General features: G+C 36.7%; 1 protein-coding gene and 1 pseudogene across 5 annotated transcripts in view; one reads left to right on the plus strand and one right to left on the minus strand.

The window, feature by feature from the left end:
* DNAH12 (dynein axonemal heavy chain 12) overlaps positions 1-23,837 on the plus strand; it is a 203,626-nt gene that overhangs the window by 131,570 nt on the left and 48,219 nt on the right. For 4 of the 5 annotated variants that reach the window (XR_013357830.1, XR_013357829.1, XM_077858421.1 and 1 more), the window contains exons 54-60: positions 769-916; positions 1,185-1,330; positions 12,914-13,128; positions 14,344-14,536; positions 16,421-16,613; positions 18,206-18,378; positions 22,952-23,092. Coding sequence is in view for 3 of the 5 variants with exons in the window: in XM_077858421.1 (XP_077714547.1) it covers positions 769-916; positions 1,185-1,330; positions 12,914-13,128; positions 14,344-14,536; positions 16,421-16,613; positions 18,206-18,378; positions 22,952-23,092 (1,209 nt within the window). In the remaining 2 variants the exon portion in view is untranslated. The remainder of the gene's footprint in view (positions 1-768; positions 917-1,184; positions 1,331-12,913; positions 13,129-14,343; positions 14,537-16,420; positions 16,614-18,205; positions 18,379-22,951; positions 23,093-23,837) is intronic. The other variant, XM_077858420.1, reaches the window with a different exon arrangement.
* Positions 3,991-4,814, minus strand: LOC144289869 (homeobox protein TGIF2 pseudogene; annotated as a pseudogene).

Below are 23,837 nucleotides of genomic sequence, written 5' to 3' on the forward strand. Positions count from 1 at the left end.
TGTGTTCAAAATTTTTCATAATAAAATGTGGAGGGAGGAGCAGTGGATATATGGCTCACTTTCTTAAAATTTGTTTCAAAGAAGATATAACTGGACTGATCTAACTAAAAGAGTTAGCTTTATTCTAATCTGTTTATTTGTACTGACCAGCCAGCTATCTCATTTAGTTATATGTGTTGAGTGAACAATATGATAAGGTAATAGACCTTTGACAGTACTTTGTAGTGCAAATTAGGTAGTTTTGAAATGCACTTTTTTATTGTAAAGACTTCATGAAATGGAAAAAATACCAACCTTATTAGCATTAGTATGCCAGCTTTTGTACAACTTAAATATAATTTTTGATAATGAATTGCAAATGTTTATGTTTTACAGACTAACAATAAATACTGAAACAAATAGCAGCACCACAAGGCCAAATCATCCTGGAGAAAGTTTATTAGACGAAATGCTGGCATATTTTTGTTTTTGTTCTTCCTTATTTTAAAGGGTCAGGTCCTGTAAGAAATGCCTAATAATCTAATAATGAAATGTGGATTGTCATTCATATAGCATAGATACATATTATAGCATGTCAGCCCTAAAAGGCACCCAACCTCCTCATTTTATAGATAATAATCCAACATTTCATGGCATTTTGTTATAGAATTTGGACTAGTAAAAAAAAAAAAAGAATTTGGACTAGTAGTCCCTTACTAGTAAGTAGTCTATTACTGTCTTCCATCATTCTCTATGGTGAGACAATTTTGCCTTTGGTTGATCTCACAGGTGGTCTCAGGCTGCAGATGACCTTCAGATAATATATGAAAATTTGACTGGTGATGTTTTAGTATCAGCGGGAGTAATAGCCTATCTTGGTGCTTTCACTTCTGGCTTTCGACAAACATGTACAGAAGATTGGAGCATGTTGTGTAAGGTAATGGTTTTATGTTTCATAAGTTTCCTTTTGTATATTCAGAGTATGTGTTGGGGTATTGTGCAGGCAAAGATGGTAATAAGGAGAAAGAGAAGAAATAGCTGAAAGTGTGGGGTCTTGTTTGATCATTAAAATACTGTTATAGTCCAACTTTCAATTCAGTGTGTTTTTTTGGTTATTAAATAATATCTAATGACAAATCAATAATTTTAAAAATATTTCATCCAACAAGATGAAATAAAACATTAGATATTTTTATTTCTTACAGGAGAAAAGAATTCCATGTTCAGAGGAATTCTCATTGAGTAAGACGCTGGGTGATCCAGTAAAAATTAGAGCTTGGAATATTGCTGGATTGCCAACAGATACTTTCTCCATAGATAATGGAGTGATTGTTAATAACTCCAGGCGTTGGTAAGGAACATAAAGTATTTTTCACTTATTTTATCTGAAAGTATTTAAATGTAGAGAAAAGTTGACAGGGCTTTAGAGTAAGAACCCACATACCTACTACCTCCTAGATTCTACCATTAACATTTTATTATTCTTGCTGCTTTATCACATACTTATCCATCCCTCTATCCATCTGTCAACTCATCCTTTGTATAAACTTCAACGTAAGTTGCAAATATGGTTATACTTTTCCCCAAATGCTTCAGCATGCATATTATTAACTTAAGTTGTTTTTGTTTGATTGGTTTTTTTCTTTTGAGATAAAATTTATGTATAATGAAATATACAAGAGTTAAGTATGCCATTCATGAGTTCCAAAAAAAGTGTACACTTGATACAGATACAGAATATGCCTAACATCCACGGAGTTTTCTTTTTTTTTTTAAACAAAAACCAAAAACAACTTTATTTGACGAAAGACAAAAACAAAAGTTATTTACAGTAGTTTTTTGCTCAAATAATTCAATGGGATAACTGTGCTTCTCCTCCAGGTTTATTGTACAACCAAACCAAGTGGAGGCTGCCCCACCCCCAGCCTCCCCATCTTACACAAGGGGGGAATGCCAACCAGAATTCAGCAGCATGGCTCCTCACCCCTCACCACCTCTACTGCTCAGTGCACTGCGGGAAAGGAAGTCCCACCCCAGCCCAGTATACTTCCAGGGTCCCTTGCTACAAGCATCTTCCAACAGTCACACCAGACCTGGGCTCACACACATGGGTGGGGGTGGAACAGGCTGGGCAAACAGCTTCAAGAAATCTTGAAGCTGCTATGTTCTTTCTTCCCCAGCTGGGCCTCAGGAGGGTGAGGATCCCTGATCCCCCTGGGACATGCAAGGATGGGGTGGGGTGGCAAAAGAGAGAGCCTAAGAAACTTGCCCACTCACAAAGAGCGAAGCTCCCTCTCCTTAAATAGCTCATACCCATTCCCACAGCAGTGGGTAGGTCAAGCCACTGAGAAGTCAGGTAGCTTCCCTGAAGCCTTCAGGGATCATCCCAGAAAGGACAGAACACACGTTGCTGCCTTTCTCCTGGCTAGGCCCACCCAAAAGTCAGTCAACTTCCAGGAATCTCCCCCTTGTGCCTGACTTGACAACTTCAGGAAACTATAGGCTGGGGGCTCCTGACCGGTCTTTTGGCCCAGTAACAATGTTATTTAGAACAAAAATATTTTGGCTAATAGTAACCTAGGATTAGTGTTTCTTAGGATATATAAAGATGGGTGTATTGCTGTCAGCAGTGAGACAGCAAATTAAAAAATGGGGAGGAGGGAGAAGAGTAAGACCAACGGTTATCAGTTTCACTGTGAAGTTCAGGGCAGAGGCCTCCGCAACTCCAATTTAAAGAAAGGTGCAACACAAAGACACAGTGGACAGGCTTCATAACCGATTTCCAGCCCCAGCCTCCATAGAGGATGGCTCTTGTGCAGCTGGAGGCACGTTCCCTGCTTCTTGCCACTGTCCTGGGAAAAACTGCCCATCTGGGTCAGCTACAAGGGCTTCCTGACCAGTAGGTGGCTCACTTCTCTCCAAGTAGGAGCTACTGGCAGCTTTTGATATTCTGGCCCCACTAATCCAAGTTCTTAAAGGAATTCAAAACTCAGGCTGCAGGGCCAAGCTTTCAAGGATAAAGAGGGGAAAACATTAAAGAGAAAAAAAAAAACAAAAAACACCCAAACCCATTGCCTTGGTCTAGCTTACTTCCCCCATACCCCCAAACAGAGTAAAAACAAGAATTAAAAAAAACAAAACAAACAAACCAAGCCAAAAACCACCTCTGGTTTTATCATCCTTCTCTGCTTTTCGCTTAGAAGGTTTGGTCAGATTCTGTGTTGGACCCTCTTCTTTATTCTTTAGAAGGCTTTATTCCCTTCTGTGCCTGATGCAGAAAAGCCAAAGCCCCAAAAGTTTTTTTTTTTTCTTTTCTTTCTTTTTGTAAATCAAACCAACAATAAAACAGCCATTTGGAATTTTGCAGATATTCAGCTGGTCCCCAAGATAAAAATGCTCCTTCCTTGTAAAACACTCACCAGTTGCAGTGGTGCATAATTCCCAGTTCATCAGACTCCCATTACACAACACTCTCACTCCCCACACCTGGGCTAACTACTCCCATTAATGCAAACCCCAGCAAAAAAGGGAAAAATAAACACAAAGTTTAGTGAAAACCTAAACATTGAACTGGAGTCAGTTCTGTTACATCTGCTGGGTTCCTCTTCTCTTTTGTTCACACTTATGAACTTGGAATGTCCATACTTGGCTTAACAAAAAGAGGCCCAGCTCTGGGGCATAGGTCTGAATGTGGCAGGTTTCCTGTGCCCAGCCTCAGAAAGCAGGCTGGAACAAAGGTGTCCTGGGGATCCTCTGGAGAAGCAGCAGCAGCACCATGCCTGTCTCCAATCTCAATCTCATCACTGAGGCCTGGAGAAATGGCAGTTAGCAGAGAGGTCCCCATCACAGTGCAGTGACACTGACTGGCGTCTTCCTGCTGAGGACCTCTGGACAGAGGCGATGACCCCGATGTTTGGCAGTGACCCAAAGAAAACCCTCTGTATGAAAGGGAACCAAAACGGAAACCCAGGACAGCTGGCTTGAGCCTCGAGCACCCCTTTTGGCAGATGCCTACTTGGCGTTTTCAGAAACTAAGGGGATAGGAGTGCGCGCAGTAAGGGAGGCGATGGGTCCTGCTGCTTCTGAAGCTCCATCTCAGCAGCCCTCTGTAGTGCCACCTCCACCAGAAGCTGGAAGCTACTGAAGTCCTCCTTGTCCTGCTCCGGGGGTGTGGGCGGAGGTGTATTAAAGAGTCCACCTGTGGGGCTTCCGGCTTCAGCCCTGGTCAGTAGGGTGAGTGTGTTGCCAGGGGTCACCAGGGACTTAGGGGGCTCCAGCTCCCCTTGTGGAAAAGGGGCTGCTGGCTTTTCCCCCTGGCCTGAGTGGAGTGGCATGGAGCACACGGATAAGGAGAGCACATTGGTGGGGGCTGGTACAGACACAGCCAGCACCGAGGGGCTGCCACCACGAGGGAGGGCCACATCTGAGGCCTTACCCCCTCGGCGGGAGATGGTGAACTGATTGGGGTCTTTGCCATCCATCCTTCCGAAGCATGTCTGGGAGAAGCCGCCGCCGGGCATTGATGAACCAGTTGCATATCTGCAGCACTGACAGGTTGGTCTGTCCAGAAAGGCTCAGCTTCTCCTGTTCTGAGGGGTAGGCGTTGTAGCGGTGCAAGTACAGCCAGTCCCGGAGGATCTTCACTGATTCTTTGGGCAGGTTTCCTCTGCGTTTCCTCTTGCCTGCCAGGGAGAGGAGGCCTTCATCCTCACCCAGATCACTGTCTGACATGGTGTCTAGGGGCTAGGCTGGACCTTGGGCAAGCCTGCCGGGCCTGACACTCGGCCTGACAGCTCGTGGCTGGAAAGCACCTCGCGGCCTGACGTCAGATCCCCTCTCCTCCGCCCCCCCCCCCCCCCCGCCCCGCCTTCCTCGCCCTCCCCCACCCGTCGGGAGGGAGAAAACAAACTTTGTGCGGAGCGCGGCGCAGGGAATTTTCTTATGTCTCTTCCCAGTAAATCCTCATTCTTACTCCAACGTGGGAAATTATTACTTTATTTTCCACCACAGGTTTGTTTTGCCTATTCTAGAATTTCACATAAACAGAATAATATTGTATATACTCTTTTGTGTAAGGCTTCTTCCACAAAGCACAGCATTCCTATTTTTTTGTTACTAAGTAATATTCCATTGTATAACTATATCACCATCCATTCTCCTATTGATGGACACCTGGGCTGTTTCCAGTTTTGGCTATACACTGTACACATTTTAACTAGGTATTTCTACCTGTTTTTAAGAAACTATAACTTGATATTTTATGCAATTTCATGGATATCTTTTTTAATTGCTATCATTGATAGCATAACTGAATTTTTCAGATGGTTTATTATCTTTTTATTTATATCGCTTTGAAAAACTTGACAATTATTCTTTTCTGAGAAATCATTTCCTATAAATGATTACTTATCCATGTTGTCATTTAATTTTAAGTCTTTCCATGGGACTATATCTCAAACAACATACTATGATAAATAATGTTGAGCTTATACATTCCTGAGATACTGTTGTAAGTGCCCTATATTCTCAAAAATTCCTATGAGTTAGACATTATTATTATTCCATTTTACAGATGAGGAAATTGAGGCCAAGTGATTTAATGATCTGAAATTTAGTAGATAACTGATCTAATAAATGGTAGAGTCACAATTTTAACCCAGGCAATTTTACTTCCAAATCTTTGTTCTTAATTACTATGTGAAGTATGTGGAATAGGATATCACATTCACTGCCTTTAAAACTATAATGGATATTTTAGTCATCCTGTGGAATATGAGATACATATAAAGAAATCTTACATTCTGAAAGTCTGAGTTATTGTTCGCTTATATTCTTTGGAAGCATCACTAGATACTTTAAGACATCTAAGTTTCCTTTATGTTGAAAGTATTGTTTTAATAAAATAAGGATGTATATGTTATATTTTGAATGTTTAATGCTCAAATTTTGCTTGAATGTGAACATCCTTAGTTTGAAACTTCTAGATAATTAGTAAGTTTGTCAAAATCTAAGAAAGTATGTTTAGCTATTCAAAAAAATATGTTCTCTGATAGAGCAGGGAAAGTTGTACTTAACAGAATACTATATCCCAAGTTTTTCTAATTCTGTTTAAAACTCTTTTCAATGCATTGGTGGCCACTCAGATTTTTTAAATTGCAGTTCAGAAAACACTGTTGGTATATCTATATCTTAATTAAAAATGGAGGAAACCAGAGGTTTTAGGGTTGTATCTAAATTGAGGAAAACAATCTGTCATCTTCTGGCAGAAAGCTGACTCTTCTAATAAAGTAATATTCCAATGGAGTTACCCTTTCTACCTGTTATTTGTGGACCAGCTGGTCAATAGGCCATGGACTAGGTGACTTTAAAGGATTAATCTCCATCCTTGTAGCTCAGACTTCACTTCTTGCCACTTGAGCCCAATCTAGTCATCTATGACTGTCATCTTTGTTGACACCAATATAAGTTGTCGTAAGAGGCTTAGTCTTCTTTCTGTAACTCCTGACAGTAAAACCCAGTAATGTAGCTAGTGTTCACTCTTCTGGTTACTCTATCTTAAGTGTATCTCAGAGAAAGTTTAGGCCACCAGGCCACTGGAAGGTGAAAATTGGTCTGTCTGCCTCTCAGGGTGTAGGAACAATCTTCTGTGTTATTCTCTTCACAGCTGCTTCATTAGTCTATCTCTAATGATGTGATCTCTCTCTGTTCCTCTATGCATATGGCTGTTCACTATGGAAGGCTCAGTTTCTAAGTTCACAAAATACATCAGTTGAAAAATATAGATTAATGAGAACCATCAAGTCAAAATTGGCTTAGCTCGGGAGAAATATCCACCTTAGGTTTAGTCACCTATGGCTTGGGACCAAGCCATTATAGTAACAAACATGGGTGTTGGAGGTCAGTAGTGTAGTTCTCAGAAAGAGTCATAAGCTGGGAAAACATTGCACTTTTTACAATTAGGACTCTGGTGCTTGCTTTGTGTGAGTGAGTGTGTGTGTGTGTGTGTGTGTGTGTGTATCTTTGGACATGATAAAAAGTAAGGATCTAATTTTCCTTAATTTTTTTATAATGCTAGCCATGTACTCCAGCACTGTGTCACTATTTATTGAGGTATTCATCCTTTCCTCATGAATTTATAATATTACTTTAGTCCCTTTTGTCTTTTTTAAAGATTATTTATTTATTTTAATTTAAATTCAAATCAATTTGCCAACCCTTTAGTGTTTCTTTTAGTGAAGAGTTGTGAATTGGTCTGAAGATGTCTTTGTTTTTCTCATTTAAAGAAATTTTTAAGTCAGGTTTATTGAGATATGATTTATATACAGTAAAAATCTATAAATTTTAGGTGTACTATTTTATGAATTTTGACTAAGGCTATGATCCTATGATCTCTGCCACATTCAAGATACAGAACATTTCCAACCATTTGAGGATTTTAAATGGAGAGAGGGAATGACATAACGGTTTTTGTTTTTTGTTTTTCAGTTAACATATAAATGACATAATTGTCTTCACTTGTAATCAGAGTGTTTAGATCATTTATACTTAGTTATTGATACATTTAGATTTTTTAAAATTTTTGTTTATTAGATTTTATTTATTTATTCATGAGAGACACAGAAAGAGAGAGGCAGAGACACAGGCAGAGGGAGAAGTAGGCTCCACTCAGGGAGCCGATGTGGGACTCGATCCCAGGTCTACAGGATCATGCCCTGGACCGAAGGTGGCGCTAAACCGCTGAGCCACCCAGGCTGCCCGATACATTTAGATTTAAATCTGCTTGCTGTATTGCTAGTTGTTTTTTTGTCTCATTTGTTCTCTTTTTTTTTAAAATAATAAATTTATTTTTTATTGGTGTTCAATTGGCCAACATACAGAATAACACCCAGTGCTCATCCCGTCAAGTGCCCCCCTCAGTGCCCATCACCCATTCACCCCCACCCCTGCTCTCCTCCCCTTCCACCACCCCTAGTTCATTTCCCAGAGTTAGGAGTCTTCATGTTCTGTCTCCCTTACTGATATTTCCTACCCATTTCTTCTCCCTTCCCTTCTTTTCCCTTTCACTATTATTAATATTCCCCAAATGAATGAGACCATATAATGTTTGTCCTTCTCCGATTGACTTACTTCACTCAGCATAATACCCTCCAGTTCCATCCACGTCGAAGCAAATGGTGGGTATTTGTCATTTCTAATAGCTGAGTAATATTCCATTGTATACATAAACCACATCTTCTTTATCCATTCATCTTTCGATAGACACCGAGGCTCCTTCCACAGTTTGGCTATTGTGGACATTGCTGCTAGAAACATCGGGGTGCAGGTGTCCCGGCGTTTCATTGCATCTGCATCTTTGGGGTAAATCCCCAGCAGTGCAATTGCTGGGCATTTGTTCTTTATTCCTTTTATCTTTTGTTCCCCACCTGGCTTTGGAGTAATTGAAATTTTTATTATTATTTCATTGGCTTATTTGTTATATACTCCTTATTTTTAGTCTTTGCTCTAGAGCTTACAATATACCTCTTCAATTTATCACTGAATACTTTCAAATAATATACTACTACCCATATAGCATAAGAATCTTTCAAGTATAATTCCAGTATCTTTTCTATTGTGGTGTTGTTGCATATTTTACTTTATCATATGTCATAAATCTCACAATACATTGTTACTCTTTTTGCTTTAGACAATAATTTATCTGTTAGAGTGATTAAATATAAGGAAAAAAGTCTTTTATATTTCCTTCGTTTTTTTCCTATTTTTGGACCTCTTCATTTCTTTGTGTTTCTGTATGATTTTATATTTCTTCTGCCTGAATATTTTTTTATTTCTTATTTTTTCTAAAGAATATTTTTGGCAGTTCCTTATGTAGGTCTGTTGACAATTCACTCAGCATTTTTTCTCTGTTTCATCTTCATTTTGAAAGCTATTTTTTGCTGGGTTTAGAATTCTGAAGTGACAGGTTTTCAGGTATTTTTTTTTTCCTTTAAGGATGTCATTCCATTGCTTCTGGCTTACATGATGAAAGTCTGCTCTAAGTCTTATTTTAGTTCCTCTTTATGTAATGTATCTTTTTTTCTGCTGACAATTTTCAAATTTTTATCTTTTGTTTTCAGCAGTTTATAACCAATTCTTACTGTGCTTATTCATGATATCTAGAGTTTGTCTGTTTATAATATTGTATGGTAATCAAAGCAGTGTAGACTCTAGCGTCAGGATAGTTGAATTCAAATTTTCCCCTATCACTTTCTGTCTTGAGATTTTGGTAACTTACTTGACCTCTCAATGCTTCAGGTGCCCCACCTGTAAATGGGGATGATAATTACTCCTACCTCATAGAAATGTGAGAAAGTGCCCAATATACAATAAGTCCTCAATAAATGTTAGTCTTTAAAAATAATTATCTTCAGATTCCTCATTTTAATGTGTCTATATCTCAAAATCGGACTTTGTTTACGTTTTAACCAAAAAGAAATTACTTTGCTGCTTTATTAACATGTCATCTGGCTACTTAACAGCAAAATTTCCCCCAGATAAGTTTCTCTGTCAGAAGCATAGATGGATAATGCTTTTTAATTCAGATTTCCCAAGGATCTCAAATGTAGGCTAGCATACCACTGTCATACTAGTAAGGTTTGCTTGAAGTACAGATGCTATGGTGGACCTCATCTCTCTGGATACAACTCAATTTTCCAATTATATATTTAATATTCACATAAGAGTATATTAAGTAGGAATTTTGGATATCTTTTAGAATAAACAACAATCTCTAAACATTGTATTACCAAGAACATTTATGCATTACTAAGAAAATTGATTAGCATTAAATGTTAATTTACAAAAATTGTTACTTTTTTGTAAGGGAATAAGCAATACTATATTTTTCCAATAATAAGGATATATAAGGATGAAACTAGTCCCTTTAAACAAGGCCTTGAAAGGTATTAAAAGCATCTAGTCAATTTTTAAGCAGTCATATGCTGAAAAGCTTTCTCATTTCCAGAATACTTTTTCACTGTTTGCTATGATAGCAAAAGTAAATATTAACTAGTATCTGGACCTTTTTGTATTTTAATAGGATTTTGGCACAGTTTGAGCTGGGAAAGAAAACAGCTAGTTAGCTACTAATTCGATTGTTTTGTCTTTTTTTTTTTCCTTTAAAAATTTTTTTTAAATTCTAGTTAGGTAACATACAATGTAATACTAGTTTCAGGTGTAGAATTTAGTGATTCATCACCTGCATACATTCTCCAGTGCTCATCACAGCAATTTCCTCCTTAATTCCCATCACATATTTAACGCATTCTCCTACCCACCTTCTCTCTAGTAACCTTCATTTGTTCTCTATAGTTCTCTATAGTTAACAGTCTGTTTCCTGGTTTGCCTCTCCCCACTCCCAGCCCCATGTTCATCTATTTTGTTTCTTAAATTCCACATGGGAGTGAAATCATATGGTATTTGTCTTTCTCTGACTTATTTCACTTAGCATAATACTCTCTGGCTCCATCCACATTATTACAAATGGCAAGGTTTCATTCTTTTTTATGGCTGAATAATATTTCAGTATGTGTGTGTGTACATACATGATATCTTTATCCATTCATTAGATGATGGGCATTTGGGCTCTTTCCATAATTTGGCAATTATGCTATAAACATTGGGGTGCATGTATCCCTTCAAATCAGTATTTTTGTATCCTTTGGGTAAATACCTGGTAGTGCAATTGCTAGATCATATGGTAGTTCTATTTTTAACTTTTTGAGGAATTTCCATTCTGTTTTCCACAATGGCTGTACAACTTGGCGTTTCCACCAACAGTTAAGAGGGTTCCCCTTTCTCCATATCCTTGCCAATAACGATTGTTTCCTGTGTTGTTAATTTTAGTCATTCTGACTGACGTGAGGTGGTATCTTATCATTTTGATTTGTATTTCCCTAATGATGAGTGATGTTGAGCATCTTTTCATGTGTCTGTTAGCCATTTGTGTGTCTTCTGCCCATTTTTAAACTAGATTATTTGGTTTGGGGGCATTGGATTTTATAAGTTCTTTTTTTTGAGTTTTATAAGTTCTTTTTTTTATAATAAATTTATTTTTTATTGGTGTTCAATTTACCAACATACAGAATAACACCCAGTGCTCATCCCGTCAAGTGCCCCCCTCAGTGCCCATCACCCATTCACCCCCACCCCTGCCCTTCTCCCCTTCCACCACCCCTAGTTCATTTCCCAGAGTTAGGAGTCTTCATGTTCTGTCTCCCTTACTGATATTTCCTACCCATTTCTTCTCCCTTCCCTTCTATTCCCTTTCACTATTATTTATATTCCCCAAATGAATGAGACCATATAATGTTTGTCCTTCTCCGATCGACTTACTTCACTCAGCATAATACCCTCCAGTTCCATCCACGTCGAAGCAAATGGTGGGTATTTGTCATTTCTAATGGCTGAGTAATATTAATATATTTTGGATACTAGCCCTTTATCTGATATGTCATTTGCAAATATCTTCTATTCTGAAGGTTGCCTTTTAGTTTTGTTGATTATTTCCTTCATTGTGCAGAAGCTTTTTATCTTGATAAAGTCCCAAGAGTTTATTTTTGTTTTTGTTTCCCTTGCCTCAGGAGACATATTTAGTAAGAAGTTGTGACGGCCAGTGTCAAAGAGGTTACTGTCTATGTTCTTCTCTAGGATTTTGATAGTTACCTGTATCACATTTAGCTCTTCCCTCCATTTTTAATTTATTTTTGTTTATTATATAAGAAAGTGGTCAAGTTTCATTCTTTTGCATGTTGCTGTCCAGTTTTCCTAACACCGTTTATTGAAGAGATTGTCTTTTTTCCATTCTTTCCTGCTTTGTCAAAAATTAGTTGGCCATATAGCTGTGGATTCATTTGTGGATTTTCTATTCTGTCCCATTGATACATGTGTCTCTTTTTGTGCCAGTGCCATACTGTCTTCATCACTACAGCTATAGTATAACTTGAAGTCCAGAACTGTGATGCCTCCTCCAGCTTTTCTTTTCTTTTTTAAGATTGCTTTGGCTATTTGGGGTCTTTTGTGGTTTCATACAAATTTTAGGATTGTTTTTTCTGGCTCTGTGAAAAATACTGATTATTTGTCTTTTAGAAAGGAAAGAAAAAATTTTAAAAAGCATTATCTGATAATAATTGATTAAAAAGATTTTTTTTTGTAGGCAAAGGAAAAGAGGATTTTATCCCTAGAAGTTGAAACAGAAAGACAATGTCTGAGAAAGTCAAACAACTTGGGACAAAAACTCTCCTTTCTGGAGTAACTCTTTTTAAAGATGATTTAATGCACTGTACTGAATATAAAAGGAACCTAAGACAGTCAGTACTATAACTGAGGAAGAGGAAAGCATGTCAGATTTTAAATATCTGAAACCATGAATTATTTGTTCTTGAACCCAAAGCCCTTACCATAATTACATAGAAAAATTTACCCTATAGATCTCAAATATATACCAGATAAAATTTGGAAACTTAGTTTTTCATAACCTGAGGAAATCCACTATAGGCTAGTGGATCTCTTATTTTAAATTTTTATCAAATAAATAGGTTTATTTTTATATTATGTTAATAGATGTCATTTATTAAGACTACCACAAAGACCATGCATTATATTGGAAAGAACACAGCTTACAGATTCACAAGATTCTCCTTGCGACATTGAACTAGTTTTGGAAATTTGAACAAAGTACTCCCAGAGACTGAATTTCCTCATTTCAAAAACAAATGACAATAAAACTCATTTAAAAGTAAATCTCTTCTTTCTTATAAAGATTAATCCTGATTTCTATGTGAAACACTTTGCATTTGTACAGATTGATGGTGATGTTTGTTATTTAAAATACATAATTTTAAAGAAATATCAACATCTATTTGTTTCCCTCACAATGTTTCTTATTATATTCTAGGCCTTTAATGATTGACCCTCAGGGTCAAGCTAATAAGTGGATCAAAAACTCTGAAAAAGAAAATCAGCTTAGTGTTATTAAGCTATCTGATTCAGACTATATGAGAACATTGGAAAATTGTATTCAATTTGGAACTCCACTTCTATTAGAAAATGTTGGCGAAGAACTGGACCCATCTTTGGAGCCTTTACTACTTAGACAAACTTTCAAGCAAGGTAGAAGTTAATTTATATTAGTTGGTAGAACTGAAAGATGTTTCAATGATCTTTGAGACAAGAAAACCACTACATAAATTCAAGGATAATGTTAATAACTCAGAACTTCTGTGTCATCGTTATGTGTGAAAGGAATTTAGAACGAAATGAATTTTGGTTGGATAATCTAAAATAAATATCTTGCCCTCTGTTCATTATGTTAACCTCTGTTATCTAGACTGCTCTTCAGTAGAGAACATAAAGAAGTTAAAGCCAGTTTGAAATCCCTTTGTCTTGTGACCATGGAGCTCACACAGCCCATTATTATGAATAGTAATGGTTAATGTGGACTAAACTTGACTTTAAGTTAAACAGTACCCACCTTACATCTTTCTACTTCAAAAATTTTATCTCTGCCAAACTCTAATACTTTATTTTTCTTTTCTTGGCTCTTAGTTTTTATTTAAATTCTAGTTAGTTAACATATAGTATAATATTGGTTTCAGGAGTAGAATTTAGTGATTCATCACTCATATATAACACCCAATGCTCATCACAGGGCCCTCCTTAATACCCATTACTCATTTTGCCCATCCTCAGTGCACATTTCTTCCAGCAATCCTCAGTTTGTTCTCTATAGTTAAGAGTCTCTTATGGTTTGCCTCTTTCTCTTTTTTCCCCCCTTTCCCTATGTTCATCCGTTCTGTTTCTTAAATTCCACATATGAGTGAAAGTATATGGTATTTATCTTTCTCTGACGTATTTTGCTTAGCGTAATATACTATAGCTCCAACCATATCATTGCAAGTGGTAAGATTTCATTCTTTTTGATGGCTGAGTAATACTCCATTATATATATATATACCACATCTTAATCCATTCATCAGTTGATAGACATTCGGACTCTTTCATAAACTGTAGTACTTTGAAGAGCTTAATTCATATACAAATAATCTTGGAATTATGATTGAAAATTGATGGAGGAGGTAAGATCAAAAGGAATCTTGATTTATAAGGCCCCTCACAACCAGAGAAAATGTCTTATGCCACCCCAGAATGAATGAGCCCTGCTGTGTAATTGCTTTCTTGCCTCTATGTCTGTGATTTTGTCATATCTCTATTCTATTTTAAATTACTTTAGGACCCTTTATTTGTAGCCTAGACACAGCCTTAATATAGAAGGAGGGGCTATACAACTCTGGCCTACTTATCATGCATTTGCTTTCTGAAATATAGGTGGCATTGATTGCATCAGACTTGGTGAGGTCACTATTGAGTATTCCTTTGATTTCAAGTTTTATATCACCACAAAACTGAGAAATCCACACTTTATGCCAGAACTGGCTACAAAGGTATCTTTGCTAAATTTCATGATAACTCCAGAAGGACTTGAAGATCAGTTACTAGGTATTGTTGTTGCAAAGGAGAGGTATGTATTTTCTTATATGCTTCCAGATGGTTTAGAGAGGAATATTTGTAGGCCATTAATACTTTCGTTGTGTGATTATTTCAAAAACTTATTAAATTTTACATTTTGTTATTATAAATTAAGTATATAGTCCTTTAAAATAACCATTCTTGGAGTGGCTAGATGGCTCAGTTGGTTAAGAATCCATCTCTTGATTTTGGCTCAGGTCATGATCTCAGGGTCTTGAGATCAAGGCCCATTTCAATCTCCATGTTGAGCATGGAGCCTGCTGAAGATTCTCTCACTCTCCGTCTACCGCTCCCCCCTACTCACATGCATGCTTGCTTCCTCTCTCTTAAGAAAAAAAAGTAAAATTGCCACTCTAAGAACAAGTGAGTTATAAGCCAACCATACTATATTTGACTCTTAGTATTAGTAGTAGGATCCAGGAGACATACCATGACTTCTGAGTTGTATCTGATTAAGGCAAAAAAGTTACACAGAAGAATATATACTGTAGACAAAATCAGAAATATGTTCAAAGACTTAAATGCAGGATATCAATGAAATATTTGAATAATACAGTGAAATAATAAAAGAATGATTTTTTTATAATAAATTTATTTTTTATTGGTGTTCAATTTACCAACATACAGAATAACACCCAGTGCTCATCCCATCAATTGCCCCCCTCAGTGCCCGTCACCCATTCATCCCCACCCCCCCCCGCCTCCTCCCCTTCCACCACCCCTAGTTCGTTTCCCAGAGTTAGGAGTCTTTATGTTCTGTCTCCCTTTCTGATATTTCCCACACATTTCTCCCTTCCCTTCTATTCCCTTTCACTATTATTTAAATTCCCCAAATGAATGAGAACATATAATGTTTGTCTTTCTATAAAAGAATGATTGATGAAATACTTAGATAAGAATGAAAAAGCAGGATACAAAATTATGCATGGTATGGATAATATTTTGTAAAAAAAATATAGTTAATGTATGAATGAATATATATATTTTATATATATATATATATATATATATATATATATATATATATAGAAAAAATTAGGGAGGGAATATGCCAGAATGTTAGCAGTGATCATCTCTGAGGATGATAAGATCATGGGTAACTTATTTTTTCATTCTTTATATATTTTTCTATTACTAGCATGTGTTATTTTTTTAAAAGAGAAAATATATTAAGATATTTGATAGGGCTAGTAGTAAAGAATTGTTTCCTGATGGAAATCTTTGATTCCACTTGGAGCTTCACACAACATTATCAGTCTATTTCATGAAATCAAATTATAAGTGAAATTATGTAATCTATGAAGTGCCTTAGTTACTTCTAATATTTGAATCCTACTTGCATAGTATCCAAGATAGAACCAAGTCCTAACATTCTAAAACATCGTGAATTATGTTATTTTGAAGTCTTATACTGTCTTTGTGAAGATTGTAAGTGCCAGTTTTGTCTTCTTCTTGAAAGGGCAATTGTATGACAAGTCTTCTTTTCTGTTCCTGTGGAAGACATACATAATGAAAATAACACTGAATATGACAAAACCAAGGAGTAGATAAAAAGTTGACTATTGTGTTTCTTCTCCAGTTCCTATCCTCACATAACCACCTCAGCCATATGGATAAATTTAACACATTCTTAGATTTACTGTGGTACATTTTACTGCCACATTTTACATACATGCAATTGATGATCATTTTTTTTTGCTCAAATAATCATTCGTATGGAAATAACTTTTTTTCCTTAGGATAAACTTTGTGCTACATATCTTTGTGTTACATGTCTACAAAATTATTTCTCTACAAAATTGTGATATCTAATATTCAGATATGATTTTAGATAAACTACTCCAGATTTAGACTAAATGTTTCTCTATCTTTTTAGACCAGAGTTAGAAGAGGAACGAAATGCCCTTATTCTTCAGTCTGCAGCTAATAAGAAACAGCTAAAAGATATAGAGAAGAAAATTTTAGAAACACTATCATCTTCAGAAGGGAACATTTTAGAAGATGAAAGTGCAATTAAAGTCTTAGACTCTGCTAAAATGATGTCCAATGAGATAACAAAGAAACAGCAGGTGAAAAGAGAATCCTAGCAATCTTTTGATCCTTTTTCAGTTTGCTCCTAGTATAATTTGGGAGAAAGTTTTTTTGCAAGGAGCAGAAGCCTATTCAAATTAGCCCACATAAGAAAGATACAAGGGCAGCATAAGGAATATAGTCAATGATAATATAATAGTGTCTTATACTGACAGATGGTCTACACTTGTGGTGAACACAGCATAATGTATAAACTTGTCCAATCACTATGTCGCACACCTGAAACTAATGTAACATTGTGTGTCAACTATATTCAAAAAAGAAAAGAAAAGAAAAGAAAAGATACAAGGGGGCATTTTCTCAATTACAGAGGTATATACAGGCCTCAAGAATAATAGAAAGTTTCTATGCTCTTTGTGTAATATTGTGTAGTCTTCATCTGTGCCTCTCTGCTCCATAAGAAGGCTAGTTTCTCCTGTAAAACATTTGTATCTGGTCCTTGCATGGAGAAACCAAATTTGGTTCCATTACCTTTTATTAGCACTAGTGCCCAGTACCACTTGACTTCCGTTTTTGGGGCTCTTATAAGTTCTAATTCTCTAGTGGGAAAAATTGATTTAGCTAATCTTGCGTCCATTTCTATCTTTACCTCCTGATTGAGTCAGCTACAAATGAGATTATTCAGTATAAACATGATACACAACGGTCTGTGGATAGTGTGTCCAAAGGAGAAGTGGTTTGGATAAGTGCTTTATACCTTTTTCCTATAGAATAGCAATCTATCAGAAGGAGTTACCAGTTGAAGAACCTGTTATCTTGGAGAATTTTTTTCTTTGGGGGGTCAAATATTAAGACCCCTATTATGTCCAGAAAAGTTAAACATATGAGAAGCTACTTTTAATGTATAACACCATCAGCTAGGAAATATTTCTGAATATCTACTTTGCCAGACTTTGTGCTGGGTTCTGGTGCACATGTTGATACCTTAAACATACACATGTGCACATTCTCTATCTGACCTATTAAAATAAAAGAAGATGAGTGACTATAGTAGACACATGTCAGATTCAGGCAAAGTATAAGCAAAGATTGACAACTCTGGTATTCCCCAAACAAGAAACATAACCTTAAACTATTTTTCATTCTTTGTTATCCTCCCTCTCATCTTCCTCTTCCCTCCCTTCCTAGTTCTTTCCTTCCTTTTCCTTTCTTTCTTTACAACTTTTAGCATAATAATAAGTCTTTTCTTATAAACTCTTCCTCTATAATTATGTCATTGAGTTGAGGGCTATTTTTTAAATATAAACTTTATTATATAAAAAATAAATAATCCAGGATCCCTGGGTGGTGCAGCGGTTTGGCGCTTGCCTTTGGCCCAGGGTGCAATCCTGGAGACCTGGGATCGAATCCCACATCGGGCTCCCGGTGCATGGAGCCTGCTTCTCCCTCTGCCTGTGTCTTTGCCTCTCTCTCTCTCTCTCTCTCTCTCTCTGTGTGTGTGACTATCATAAATAAATAAAAAAGAAAGTAAAAAAATATGTAAAAAGCCTCAAAATTAAAAAAATAAATAAAATAAATAATCCAAAAACACATTTCCTATGTCTTAATCCTGATTTTTCTCTTCTTCTAGATTGCAGAAAAGACAGAACTCAAAATAGCAGAGTCTCGAGAAGGCTACAGACCCATTGCTAAACATTCATCAGTATTATTCTTCAGCATTGCAGACCTGGCTAACATTGATCCCATGTACCAGTACTCTCTCACCTGGTTTGTCAACCTTTATATCAACTCTATTCATGACAGGTAAACATTTTCTTGCTTCATTTATCCTCCCTCAGTTGGATTTTCACCATCCTTTCCATAAAAATATACATAACTTTTTTCTTTTAAAAAAAAAAAGATTTTATTTTTTTGCAAGAAAGAGAGAGAGAAAGAGCACGAGCAGGGGCAGAGGGAGAGAGGGAAAGCAGGCCCCCTGCTAGCAGGGAGACTGATGCAGGGCTCAATCCCAGGACCCTGGGATCCTGACCTAAGCTGAAAGCAGATGCTTAACGGACTAAGCCACCCAGGGACCCCATTAACTTGTTTCTTATTACGTAATATGTATTCATTACGGAACATTTAAAAATATGGAAAAGTTGAAGGGCACCTCTGTGGTACAGTCCATTAGGCGTTTGACTCTTGGTTTCGACTCAGGTTGTGATTTCAGGGTTGTGAGGTTGAGCCCAGCATGGGGCTCTGCACTTAGCTGGGAGTCTGCTTGAGATTCCCTCTCTGCCTCTTCCTCTGCCCCTCCCGCCCATGCTCTCTCTTTCTCTAAAAAAAAATTAAATAAATCTTTTAAAAAATATATGGAAAAGTTGAAAGAAAAAGAGAAAGTCTCTTTTTTTATTCTAAGTTTTGTTTCACCCCTACTCAAGATGTAGGCATAGAAGGATTAGTTTTAGTCCTTCCCCCACCTCTTTTAAATATTTTAATATGGCACTTATCTTTGCTGGCAACTCCAGTACCTTTCTCCACCCTTGAGAACTCTAAAAAGTTTCAGTTCCAGGGTGCCTTGCTGGCTCAGTCAGTACAGCATGCAACTCTTGATCTCAGTTTGTGAGTTTGAGCTCTGCATTGGGTGTAGAGATTACTTTTAAAAATCTTAAGGAGTGCCTGAGTGTCTCAATCAGTTAAGCCTCTGCCTTCAGCTCAGGTCATGATCCCAGGATCCTGGGATTGACCCCATGTCCTGTTCCGTTTGGTGAGGAGTCTGCCTCTCCCTTTCCCTTTGCCTCTCCCCTTGCTTATGCTCTCTCACATGCTCTGTCTCTCTCTCTCTCTCAACTAAATAAATAAAACCTTTTAAAAAAGAAAATCGTAAATAAATAATATTTTTAAAAAGCTTCAGTCCTACACTTCTAATTATTTGCTAGATATTTTCACTTTAATCAATTAATAAATATACACAGATTTTGGAGTCAGACTGGAGTAAAGGATTAAGTCTCACTCCCACCATATACTAGCTATGTTGATGCAGGCAACTCAGTTAACCTTTCTGTATGTAATTGCCTCAATTTTCCTTATCTATAAAATAGAGATAATAATAGTACCTACCTTTTAGAATTGTTATGAAAATTTAATATCTGTAAAGTGTTTATCACAATGTCTGGTATTTAGTAACTGCTATGTTTGTTAAGTAGAATAAAAGGATGATTTGAGCCTAGCATGTACAGTCTACATAGGCTCTTGGTAGAACAGTCTCTCCTGAGTGATTGAAATCCCTAAGCTTTCCCAGTTGGGATTTGGAATTTGAATTTATACAGTCCACACAATGGAGGAAATTCAAGGTGAGGAATTGACATAAATATCAATATCAAGTGTCAGCAAGGATGTAGAGTCATCAGAACCCTCATACACTACTGGCAGGATTGTAAAATCCTGGATTTTACAGGATTGCCACTTTGGAAATATTTTTAAATTCTCTGGAAAATTAAACATAGATTTGCTATATGAGGTAGTAATCAAAAAATCCAGTGATTCTTGGGGATACTTAAGAGAATTAAATGCATATGCATACACAGAAAATTATAGTCTTTTTGGTACATGAAAAATATATATCTAAAAGTTACTTGATTAATTTTTTCTCCCTTCAGTACAATGATATTTATTCATGTGTAATATAGTTAGGTTCATATGTTGTTGGTTTAAGGGTTCTTTTGTATTTCATTTTAGAGTTTTCCCTTCATCCTTGTTGATTTTAATTTTACTATATTTTTGAGCACATACACATTAATATGATTCCAGAAGTTAATCCTATACAAAATGGTCTGCTCAGAGAAGTGTCACCATCCCCTATTCTTCCATCCCCTTTCCATGTGCCAAGATTGCTTTTTAAAATTAAATTAATTTTGAGATAAATGTAGAATCACATGCAGTTCTAAGAAATAATATAGTGGGGGTCCCAGCTGGCTCATTCAATGGAGCATGCAACTCTTGATTCGGGAATGTGGGTTTGAGTTCCACTTTGGATGTAGAAATTACTTTAAAAAAATTAAAATCTTAAGAAAAGAAAAGAAATAATACAGTGATCTCCCATACTCTTTACCCAGTTTTCCCACTGGTGACATCTTCAAAACCTCTACAATAGTACAAGATCATAACCAGGATATTAATGTTGATACAATCAAGATAGGGAACACTTCCATCATAAGGATTCCCATGCTGCTCTTTTACAGCCATACCCACTTCTTTCCTATCCCTACTCTCTCCTCAACCTTTGACAACCACCAATCCATTCTTCATTTCTATAATTTCATCACTTCAAGAATGTAATATAAATGCAATCATATATAGCACATAACTTTTTAAAAAACGATTTAGTTTAGAGAAAGAGTGAGTGAGCATGAGCAGGGAGGGGGTGATAAAGGGAAAGAATCTTAAGCAGACTCCTCCTTCATTGGAGAGTCCTGTGTGGGGGCTTGATCCTGAGATTGTGACCTGAGCTACAATCAAGAGTTGGACCCTTAACTGACTGAGCCCCCAGGTGCCCCATATATGGCACATAACTTTTAAGGATTGGCTTTTTAAAAAATATTTTATTTATTTATTCATGAGAAACAGAGAGAGAGAGGCAGAGGGAGAAGCAGGCTCCATGCAGGGAGCCTGACATGGGGCTCGATCCTGGCTCTTCAGAATCACATCCTGGGCTGAAGGTGGTGCTAAACTGCTGAGCCACCCAGGTTGCCCAGGATTGTCTTTTTTAATCTCAATTCTTTTTTTTTTTTTTTTTTTTTTTTTTTTTTTTAATTTTTATTTATTTATGATAGTCACAGAGAGAGAGAGAGGGGCAGAGACACAGGCAGAGGGAGAAGCAGGCTCCATGCACCGGGAGCCTGATGTGGGATTCGATCCCGGGTCTCCAGGATCGCGCCCTGGGCCAAAGGCAGGCGCCAAACCGCTGCGCCACCCAGGGATCCCTTAATCTCAATTCTTAATTCTCTGGGGATTCATTCAGATCGTTGTGTGTGTCAGTATATTGTTCCTTTTAATTGCTAAGAAATATTTCATGATATTGATATACTACAGCAAATCTGGTTACTTCCAGTTTTTAGCTATTATAAATAAAATTGCTATAAACATGCATGTACAGGTATTTGTGTGAACATAAGTTTTCATTTTGGGGATAAATGCCCAGAAGTACAATTACTAGGTCATGTGGTACTTGCTTGTTTGTTTTTTTAAAAGTTGCTGCCAAACTTTCCCAGAATGGGTGCATCATCTTACATTCCTTTAAGTATTACTGAAAATTTTTTGAACTAAAAAAAAGAAAGTAATACATGATTATTGCAAAATTTTAAACATACAAGAGTATGTTTAAAAGAAGGAAAATATCAGCCAAAATCATACCCAGAATTAACCTTTTGTCCATATATTTTCTGACTTTTCACATATTTTTTAAAAATATATACATATTGATCTAGATTTGATGTTTCTTTGGAACAAAAACATTTCTTTATCTCTTACAGTTCCCTGCCCAACATAAATCTCACACTAATAAGGATTCAATATAGGTATCTTTTAATTAACTGATTGTTTTCAGTCATTTTGGAATGCAATAAGAAGTGTAGGGATCCCTGGGTGGTGCAGCGGTTTGGCGCCTGCCTTTGGCCCAGGGCGCGATCCTGGAGACCAGGGATCGAATCCCACGTTGGGCTCCTGGTGCATGGAGCCTGCTTCTCCCTCTGCCTGTGTCTCTGCCTCTCTCTCTCTCTCTCTCTCTCTGTGAGACTATCATAAATAAATAAAAATTAAAAAAAAAGAAGTGTAGAATTTTGAAAATAGAGACATGGTGTAAACCCTATTTCATTTTCTTATAGAATTATACTGTGTTTCTTTACATAAATTTACCAGGAGTTGCATACACATAAAACTATACAGGGAAGTTCCATGTATTCTTCACTTGGTTTCTCCAGTGGTAACATTTTGCGTTACCATAGTACCATATCAAAGCCGGGAAATTCACAGAGCTTATTCAGATTTCACCAGAGTTTTTTTTTTTTTTTTCTTTTTTAAAGATTTTATTTATTTCTTTGAGAAGGTGGAGAGGGGGACAGAAACTCAAGCAGACTCCATGGCTGAGCACAGAGCCACTGCGGGGCTTTATCCTACCACCTGAGATCAGGACCTTAGCCAAAACCAAGAGTTGGATGCTTAACCAACTTCATTGCCCAGGCGCCCCCAGATTTCACCAGTTTTATATGCACTCGTGTGTGTGTGTGTGTGTGTGTGTTTTCATAATTAACAATGGATACTTACATGTTAATTCATATGGTACTTATTTTTTGTTAGCTTTGTTTGACTCAACATATTTGCTTGTTTTTCAACCTTTCAGTAACAAATCCAAAATTTTGGAAAAGCGCCTACGGTACTTAAATGACCACTTCACATACAACTTATATTGTAATATATGCCGATCACTATTTGAGAAGGACAAGCTGCTGTTTTCTTTTTTGTTATGTGCCAATCTTCTTCTGTAAGTTACTTGCTTTTTTTCTTTTATTTGTTTTAAAAAACTTGGCTGGGAAAACTATTTGATGAGGATGGCTTCTCACAAAAGGATGTTTTTGCTCTGCTTAAATCATGATCTTACCTATACATTTCTCTACAGTAGTATTGGTGTTTTGATGTTTATTAGATTTTTAAAATTTGGGTTACACATAAAAGTCCACCAAATATTCACATACACTTTAATGGACTCTTAAAAAGCAAAAATCTATGTAACTACCAACTATGTGACTCTTGATCTCGGGGTCATGAGTTCAAGCCCCATGTTAGATGTAGAGGTTACTTAAAAACAAAACAAAACAAAACAAAACAAAAAAAACAAGAAATAGAGCCTTTTCAAATTGGTTTTTTCACTTAATAATATGCACTTAAAGTCTTTCCATGTTTTTTTCATGGCTTGATAGCTCACTTCTTTTTAGTACTAAATATTCCATTCTCTGGATGTACCACAGTTTATTCACCTACTGAAAGACATTCTGGTTGCTTCCAAGTTTTGAACTTTATGAATAAAACTGTTGTAAACATTTGCATATAGGTTTTTGTATGTACATAAGTTTTCAACTCTTTGCTTAAATACTAGAGAGTGTGATTGCTGATCATATGGCAAGAGTATGTTTAATTTTGTAAAAATCCTGTCTTCTGAAGTAGCTATAACAATTTTGCATTCCACTAGCAAAGAGTAAGAGTTCCTCTTGTTCCACATCCTTGCCAAC

Source organism: Canis aureus, chromosome 19 (genome assembly GCF_053574225.1).
Source record: "Canis aureus isolate CA01 chromosome 19, VMU_Caureus_v.1.0, whole genome shotgun sequence".
Lineage (NCBI taxonomy): Eukaryota > Metazoa > Chordata > Mammalia > Carnivora > Canidae > Canis > Canis aureus.